The following is a 9,929-nucleotide window of genomic DNA, read 5'->3' on the forward strand; positions in this document are numbered from 1 at the left end:
GTGCCTAACAAGAGGGCAAACACTTTTAAGACTTACAAAGACTGTGTGCACACTCCTGAGATATGAAAGCTGATGTAAGAACAAAAATAACTTAAGAATACAGCAGTACTAATATACTAGAAGGTAAGAAAACTCATGCCCATCTCCAATACGTGGACCCTAATTTTATTAATATGTAGAAAACATTTGCAAACACATTTAATTATTTGCCTTTGACTATGAAGATCAGATTAGGTAAAGCCCAATTTTAATAGAGACACAGGAAGAAAAGCTGCACATTACATAAACCTACATGAGCTAACAATAAACATGTATGACATAACACTCAGAACTATATACCTGATCAACATAGTACACACACTATATAGTATTTACAGTATGTTTAGCTCAGATACATCAACAGAACATTCAGTATTATGCTGCAGTTTAAGTACCCCACTCTAATTTTAACACAACGACAGCACAGAGATATGCATATTTTATTCAGGCAGGATAAATGTATAAATATTAATTCATTATATATAATTTTTTTTCACAGCAGAAGCATGAAATTGAAGTCTGAGGGAGAAATAGGGAATTGTTGAAGGAAATCTGTACCAACCTTTATCCCAATAGATGAACCATCCCTCAAAAGGACATGGAAGCTCTACTGTACCTTCTTATGTTCCCTGTCATTCAGCAAGTATTTCACAAAGTGCATGCAGATAGCCCCGGGATTATTTTTATAGATCCCTTTTGTGTAGACAGATATGGTTCGACTTCCTGCAGCATCTGTCCCTAAATAGTGGTACAGACACTTCAAGCTGCATGAAAACTCTTAAAGCAAACCCAGGACAGTCTCTATCACTTCATTCTCGGCAATCACTTTTTTTTCCATCAGGAAACCTCCACCAGTCGGTAGCTACCTGGTAGGCGTCCGTCTTCCTGCATCCATCCTACTGTTACTGTTGAGATAGCATCATCCTTCCTCAGTTCTTTACCACTGATTGTGTTGCTAACTTGGGTTAGAGCTAACCTAGTTCAGTTTGGCTGTTTTCTCTAAATACATAAAACAAATAAATAAAGGCTGTTAGATTCCTTTCATCTGAGATGTAGAGATCACTGGTACAAATCTTGCACATGTGGTCAGAAAATTGCTAAGGAGAACCAGCAACTCTATTCCTGTTCTGCCTGGATATACATAAGAACTCAAAGACCTGTACCATGTGCCAGTACTTCATCAAAACCAGTCACCACTTAGAGAAGACAATACAGGACTCCCTTGCAGGAAAGAAAAAAAAAGTCTAAGAAAACGCACAAGTCACTGCCAAGTTCCTTAGACAAGGGGAAAAAGCATTAGAAGATATACCCTTTGGTATATAATCCATATCATTTGAGGTGTTGCTGCAGCTCCCTCTTCCTTTCTATAGAAACAAAAAATAGCCCACATACCAGCAGCCCCACATGATGGTGACCCTTCAAAGTCATATGGTGTTCTACTGACTGTAGAGATAAATGCTAGGAATATATTAGAGATCAGTAAGCTGTTCATACTGTCTTACAGCAAACTGTGGTGACTTACACTGTCCAAGGTTGTTAACATGTTGTCCTCAGTATACAGGGACTGTACTGAAGTCTTCATATGAGTATCTCTTATTGAATTAAGAGTTTAGGTCAATTATCTACCTTGCCTAAGACACTGTCACAGGCCTTGACAGTCACAGTGACTCAAAAATGATTACCTATTCAGGTGTAGGTCCTCTTATTAGCTATAACCTAGGAGGGGACCACCCTCTATCATCTGGCATTTTGGGGGGTATATAGCGATAACAGCTAAGGCATCTTGTAATGCCTCAACATTTTCTTTCAGTTCTCTTTCCTAATTAAAAAGATCTGTAGCATCAAAAGTCGTAGTTATCAGGACAGACTGGCAGCCCTCTTTCTCTACTCAGTTTCTTATTGACTCTTCCATGGGAGCCTGTGCCTAGCCTTCTTAGTCATAAAAGATCCAGTTCTCTTTAATTTTCTGTTCCTTTGCAGAACAAATAGTTCCCCAAATATACATTTAAAGGAACTAAATCATCATCACAAATGTTTTCTCAAATAACATTTACAAGACTTAAGTCATCAGCAACAGATAAATAAGCCACATTGGCATGACAGACTCCTATCTTAAATTGACCTTCACCTCTGGAACAAGCTTACAGTACATGTCAAGCACAGTAACACACTTGCCATTTTAAGGTAAACCTAAATAATTGGATGGGCAGCCTCAATTTATTCACTGGTCTATTTTGCATTGTCCTCAATGGAGGAGGCTGGAATTAACATTTTAATATGGACTATTGGCCAGGCTTGTAATGGTCTGCATTTTGAGTAATGATTGCTTACTTATGAGTATGTCTTCTACGTCTTTAGCTTAGTACACAGTACTAGAAACAAATGGTGAAGATCATCCCAGGAAACCAGAACATACGTTAACAGGTTACTTCTAATTACATTGGCCTGTAGTTATGAGTACAGTGGATATAAAAAGTGCACACACTCCTGTTAAAATGCCAGGTTTTTGCGATATAAAAAAATGAGACCACAATAAATCATTTCAAAACTTTTCCCACCTTTAATATGACCTATAATCTGTACAATTCAATTGAAAAACAAACTAATTGGTTAGGGGAAAAAATATAAAAAATAAAAAACGTACGCATAAGTGTGCACACCCTTAAACTAATACTTTGTTGAAGCACCTTTTGATTTAATTACAACATTCAGTCTTCTTGAATAGGAGTCTATCAGCATGGCACATCTTGACTTGGCAATATTTGCCCACTCTTCATAGGTTCATAGGTAGGTAGGTACTAGGCTATTGACCCTAAGGCCTATATAAGCCTAGCCAAAAGGTACCCTGGCTTTCGCCACCCAAGAAAATCATTTTCCTGTGCCACTGTCGAGCAGAGCCACAGAAGTGATCCCCAGGGTGAATTTCCTATATCCCACTATTACGCATTTGAAGAAAGTATTGTAACAGTTAATGCCTAAAATGTATATACATTTAGGTCAGCTCTACCGTACCATCTGTTAAATCTGTTCACTATTACGCGATTGAAGACCATGTTCTACGAAAGTATAATAGTCCAACCGAAAAAATCGCAAACACTAAACCGCAAAATCACTCAAAATTTGTCAGATTGCGAAGGCATCTCTTGTGCACAGCCCTCTTCAGGTCACCCCACAGATTTTCTATTGGATTTAGGTCTGGGCCATTCTAAAACTTTAATTTTCTTCTGGTGAAACCATTCTTTTGTTGATTTGGATGTATACTTGGGGTCATTGTCATGTTGAAAGGTGAAATTCCTCTTCATCGTCAGCTTTTTAGCAGACTCCTGAAGGTTTTGGGCCAAAAGTGACTGGTATTTGGAACTGTTCATAATTCCCTCCAACTACTGTTCATAATTCCCTCCAACTTGACTAAAGCCCCAGTTCCAACTGAAGAAAAGCAACCCCAAAGCATGATACTGCCACCACCATGCTTCACTGTGGGGATGGGGTTCTTTTGGTGATGTGAAGTGTTGTTTTTACGCCAAAAGTACCTTTTGGAATTGTGGCCAAAAAGTTCAACCTTGGTCTCATCAGACCATAACACATCTTTCCACATGTTTTTGGGAGATGATGTATTGTTTTGCAAATTTTAGCCAGGCCTGGATGTTTTTCTGTGTAAGAAAAGGCCCATAGTCCAGACGTATGGAAGATAGTTGTCACATGTAGTACACAACCAGAAATTGCCAGAAATTCCTGCAGCTCATTCAATGTTGCTGTAGGTCTCTTGGCAGCCTCCCTGAACAGTTTTCATCTTGTCTTTTCATCAAGTTTGGAAGGACGTCCAGTCTTTTGCAATGTCTGTGTTGTCCCATATTTTCTCCAGTTTTTGATGACTGTCTTCGCTGTGTTCCATGGTATATCCAATGCTGTGGAAATTTTGTACCCTTCTCCTGACCGATACCTTTCAACGAGATCCCTTTGATGCTTTGTAAGTTCTCTGTGAACCATGGCTTTTGCTGTAGCAGGCAACTGAATAAATGTCAGGAAAATCCTACTAGGACAGCTGAACTTTATTTGGGGTTAATCAGAGTCTCTTTAATTGATGGCAGGTGTGTACCCAAGAAAACTGAATGCTGTAATTAAATCAAAAGGTACTTCAACAAAGTATTAGTTTAAGGGTGTGCACACTTACACAATCAGCTTATTGTACTTTTTTTATTTTTTTTATATTTTTCCCCTAACAGATTTATTTTTCAATTGAATTGTACAGGATGTAGTTCACATTAAAGGTGGAAAAAGTTTTGAAATGATTTATTGTGGACTCGTTTTTTTATATCACAAAAAACCTGGCATTTTAACAGGAGTGTGTACACTTTTTATATCCACTATACCTTTATATCTTGCTGTACATTTTAAATACTGTCATTGCTTGCTTCTCAAAGATTACAGGAAAAGAAGCTTTAATCTGCATGGCTAAATTAAACAGGTGCAATGCTTTTAAGTCTGTTTTATTTCCAGAAGAGAGAGAGAGACAATGAGCCAGCAATTAAAAACTTTAGGACATGCTAACAGCCTGAACATGTAGACAAACCTGATGCCTTGCACTTTTTAATTAAATAAACTGTACAGATAATGAGATCTGTCCCTCAGAACACATTACACATGCTAACAGCCTGAACATGTGGACAAACCTGATGCCTTGCACTTTTTAATTAAATAAACTGTACAGATAATGAGATCTGTCCCTCAGAACACATTACATGATTTTAATGTATAAATGAAAGTGAATTGTACCATTCAATAAAATCTGATTTATATTCTATGTGTTACGGTGGCAGATGTGGCAAGCAAGAGTTTATGTGCTTTAGGATTGTTCACTTAGGTTTATATAATTAAAACAATCTTGTTTAGTAAATTCTGGGTGAGTGAATTGCAAAGACTTCAGTTATTTACACATATTTCCACATTAAATGCTACCATTTTATCAGTTTTACACACTAAATTGAATTCTGTACAGTGCAGTATTTGTACATGCTTAATGTACTGTAACCTGCAGTAAATATTCATTCAGATTATGCAGGTGTATTGGCAGATAGCCCATATTCTTTACAAAGAGTTGTAAGACATCAGTATGTAAAAAGAAACTATCTGATTTTTTTTTTTTGTCTCCTGGCAGATTGGGAATGCTCTGGAAGCAAATGCCACAACCAAACGAACTCAACTACAGCACAAATTTGAGCAGGTCTTTGCACTCATGGAGGACAATATTTATGAATGCTGCAGTGAAGCCTGAAACGAAATGCTGCAAGAAACTTGTTGAACATTACAGAAAGTATCACTGCACTGCTTATTGTGAAAATCACCTACCTATGGATCTTTATTTAAAGTTTTATACCAAGAAAAGGTCTTCTTCTAGAACCAAGAAGAGGATATTTAAGGGAACATGCTGTGAATTGCAGGACTAAACAGAATTACATTATAAGGAAGTGGAAGGATGGCGGGTCCATTGCATTTTTTACAGAACTGTTCGTTATTCTTTGCGGAGTTTAAAAGGACAGTGTTTGCACTAGTTACTGCAAGAGATTTATGTGAACATGGAGATGTATTGGCACAGCTTCAGTTAAAGAACTATTTGACTTAGTACATATTAAGAAAGAGATAATGTATTTGATTTTTTATTTTTAAAAGAAAATGTATTTTTTCAGTATTCAAGATTCAGTATTTTCCATGTGTACTGTTTTTAAGTCTTAGGGCCAAAGGCAATATAATCCCACAGGGCCATGACCCTGTTGGATCTGCAGGGAGTTATGTTACGTGCACTGGAATCTGAGCAGAATATCAAATACATTCATATTGTAAATAGTACATGACTGTGTGGCCTTTCATTTTACTTACTGTTAAAAACACATTTTGATGAGAAATTAATACATATGGGTTCTTGTTTATAATTTATTAATTATTTTTTGTTTATGTTATGCTAAAAGAGTGTGTACAGTAACTCATAGTTTTAAACAACCACATACCTCCAGATATCATAAAATCATAGGAGATTACTAGGCTATTGGCCTGGAGGTCATTTCATGCCTAGCCGTTCTGTCCCAATGTAGTACCATACAAATGTTAGGTGATACCCAAGATTGCATTTATAAAAAGTAGCTTAAAAGTTGGGGCCATGATTCAAAACTGGGCATTGCTCTGAACATTTCCACAAAATTAATGATATTCCTTTATGAAGCTGAAGAACAAATGACAGTATAAAGCATTTTCTAAGGAATAGACACTTTGTAGCATTACCATTTGATAAATCGTGGTTGCAGTTCCACTGTTTGCCAGGAAAGCATATTTTCAGAGACTAAAATACAGAAGTGGTATTTGGGACATCCTGGAAAATAAACAGCACCTGAAAGATAAGATACATTATGCCGTGTCTAAGAACCAGTGTATTTGTAGTATGACTCTCCATTTGCAGATGGCAGATCTTACTTTAAATTGTTTTGAAGCAGGTACCACAAATTAGGTAATGGCTACTTTTATCACTCAAGTGCACTGTACGTCATCTGGGAGGTAAAAACAGGTAAGTCTCCATCACATTTTGGTAACTACACCAAAAGATAGATCAGTGTGGTTACAGAACAGCTGTGAAATAACAACTGATGTTTTTCACATCATTAAATGGAGAAACATGACTGTTTTTGAATACAAATATTCTATACATTTGCCACACACACACACACGCACACACATACACTCTCTCTCTGTAGGAGTGAAGGAAACGACAGACATGCATACATTCAGTGCATCACAATTTTTCATATTTTCTTCCACTGCCTAATAGGGCAGGAGGGATAAAAGAAGAGTGTAGGGCCAGTCAGAAGCAGCTGGTGGTACTGGACTTCACCCCATCTAACCCCCCCCAAAAAAAAAAAAATAAACTAACACTAGTAAAATCTTTTTTTATTATGTGGAAAAATATATAAAGCTTCCATAAAAGTTATCAGATGCCTAGTCTATGTAAAAAGGAATGGGTGAGTCACATCTTTGTCTGCATCCAGTCAAAATCTGGCTCTAATGATATTGCACAACACACTGGTTCATAAGTTCATAGAGTGACTGATTTATAGGTAGTTACTAAATATGCAGTCCAGGAAAGCATTAAGGAGTCTATCCGAAATTCTCATTTGCCCCAAAGCACTGTCTGGTTAAGTGACTTGCTCAAGGTCACACAGTAGGCAAACCCTGTACAACAGGAAGTAGCTTGTTAACAGTTCACAACCTTAATCCTAACTGCCAGACATTGTACTGATGTTTTGACTACATAACTTGCACATCATTCACTGGGCCATTTTCAACACAGACCAGCAAATGTGTCAGTCTCACAACTGCAGGTCAGACTGGTATGGCCATCTGTCATTACATCTGCCCCCTTCCTCCCAATCATAGGGAGAGCCTTTTTTTTTCGGATGAGCAGTTGGACTCTAACTGACAACATCTACACAGATGCATTATAGGGTGGCTTGCTTGCTGTAATAGCCTCTTTTCCCTACTTTCTGAAGTGTATGGCTGACTGGTTATGTCAGAAAGATAAATTAAATGAACGGAACTTGTAATACCTTCACTGCAGGATGCATGCATCAAATAAATGCTGAGTCAGGACTCTGAAATGTATATAATAAGCTGCAGACACTCATTACTTACTTTCTGATTTGGAGCAGAAGAAATTTCAGTGAACACAGAGGATCTTCATCTACCTACGTCGCTCTGAGTATTTTTTTTTTCTTGTCTGAATTTGTGCCACCTTGCTTAGCTTTAAAAGCAGTAGCGGTACCTAACCACCAAAAATGTCCACACACCCCTACTTTTGTCAGTCACAATGACCCTAATTTACATCCTAACTTGAATGAACCTTCAGTATAAGTCAAAAATCAGTCCAAGTGTTGCTCTATCCTAAGAATATGAATGCATAGTGCTAGGGAATTTCAACATAAACACAGCGGGCTACGTAAAGGTGACATTAATCAAGCATTGCAAGAACCATGGCATCCTACAACAAAGAATCGGGAAAAGAGTTACAGTAGGGACCTTCCAAACCAAAGACCACCACATGTTCTCCAGTCATTTGCTCACAGCTGCACAATTAAATAATGCAAGTACATCATAAATCAGAACTTAATTCCACAGGCATTATAAACCATGAGTGACTTATCAAAGTTAACCCAGTGAGGGCCAGTACAATGAAATCTGTGTATAAAAAATGTTGCAAGATTATAGGAGTAAATTATTAATGCTTTATGAGCCAATAGTCTTCCTACTCTGCCCAAATTAATATTTATTTCAGAGCCTTTGTGCAAATGTTTTACCACCATAGAAACTCTGGCATTTGTAAACATTTTGATTGAAATGTTCTCCAAAATGTACACACACAGGGCAAAATACCATTATATTCATCAACGATGTCCACCCCTGTTATTCTTTGCTTTAAAAAATAATAATGTTAAATGAGATTTTCAGAATTAACAGCCTCAAAAGCAAAACCGCCGATAAGAAAAAGGAAACAAGCATCCCCAGGAATGAGCTTGTTCTCCATTAAAAGTAAAATCTAATTTATTGCAAAGAATGCAATATGAAAAATGTTGATCTACCTATTCTTCTGCAGCCAAGTTATACCTAAAATTTAACTATAATATCTACTAGAAGTTGTAATGCCTAAAATTAAGGAAACTATCTCTGTTGCCTTACATCAATAGAAATAAACTCTGGGACAGCCCCACCACAAATGGTACCATAAGCTCATAGAAAGACAGCCTTGCCAACATTTTCTTAGGGATACTTGAATTCTGTGGTGGTGGTGCTGCGGTAGCGTTGTCACCTCACAGTAAGACATTGTCCTGTTCGATTCTCAGCTAAAGCGTCTTCTGTGTGGAGACATGCGTGAATGGGCACCTTTGTTGAAGGTTGTACGTCAGGGCTGGCAACTCGGTACGTAAAAATCTACTGCCAATCATTAGCGGACCGGAGTTCCGCTGTGGCGACCCCTAACCGGGAAAAGCCGAAAGATACAACAACAACAACAACAACTTGAATCAAGCACATCCATTCTGGAACCTAATAAACTGTATGACAAAATCTGTTAGATGGTTCTGTTACTAATAGGCCTTACAATGTGAATTGTAATAACTTGGGCATTTCCATTGAGGGCTTGCTCCAGATTCCAAACTTAAAGCTGTCTAATCTAATGTTCCTTGCAAGTAAATCTTAAGCTGTTCATTAGCGTAGATATTTTTTTTTTGACCAGCAAAACTCCTGTCTGGTAGATCAACAATCATTTGTGGAAGAACATTAATTCTGGCAGTTGCAATTAAACTGCCAGATGCATCCGCCTAACAATGGATGTTTTAACCAAGTTATCCTGCATTATGAATGAACTGGTTAACAACATTGTGTAACTTTCTCAGTGTTTAATCTCCAAATCATAAAAAATAGTTGTCATGTTGATGGGAAGAAATTTAATAATAGAAAGGGGTTAAAAGTAGAAACAAAATATTTCTTCAGTAAGTCTAAACAAATTGCTTAGTAATCGATCCCAGTGTCTTCCAAGCACAATAACTCATATAAGGTGGAAAGTTTCAAATACCCAGTATGATCTGAGAGCACTGGCCACAAAGCTTTATACTCAGAATTCAGTTTAAAAAAAAGTCATATTAGACAGTATGACAGTTCAGGATCTTGTATATATTTTCACTATATGCAATTAGTGCTGCCCTGAAGATATGAAGGGAATCCCCTCTGCAAATGTGTGAAAGCCAAATGTATGCAAGAAGAAATAGTTTTTGACAAAATATAAACAAACAAGGATACATTTTAAACTCCAAAACCTCATTATTCCTGAGAATGAGAAATTCAGAGCATGCCAT

General features: G+C 37.3%; 1 protein-coding gene across 2 annotated transcripts in view; it reads left to right on the plus strand.

Moving 5' to 3' along the window:
* Nucleotides 1-5,883, plus strand: part of PLXND1 (plexin D1) — an 817,829-nt gene extending 811,946 nt beyond the window's left edge. For both annotated transcript variants that reach the window (XM_044078628.1, XM_044078629.1), the window contains exon 36: nucleotides 5,195-5,883. In XM_044078628.1, coding sequence (XP_043934563.1) covers nucleotides 5,195-5,311 — 117 coding nt within the window. In that variant the 3' untranslated portion in view covers nucleotides 5,312-5,883. The remainder of the gene's footprint in view (nucleotides 1-5,194) is intronic.
* The last annotated feature ends 4,046 nt before the right edge of the window (nucleotides 5,884-9,929 follow it).

Source organism: Protopterus annectens, chromosome 7.part1 (assembly GCF_019279795.1).
Source record: "Protopterus annectens isolate FY-2018-M chromosome 7.part1, PAN1.0, whole genome shotgun sequence".
Taxonomy (NCBI): Eukaryota; Metazoa; Chordata; order Ceratodontiformes; family Protopteridae; genus Protopterus; species Protopterus annectens.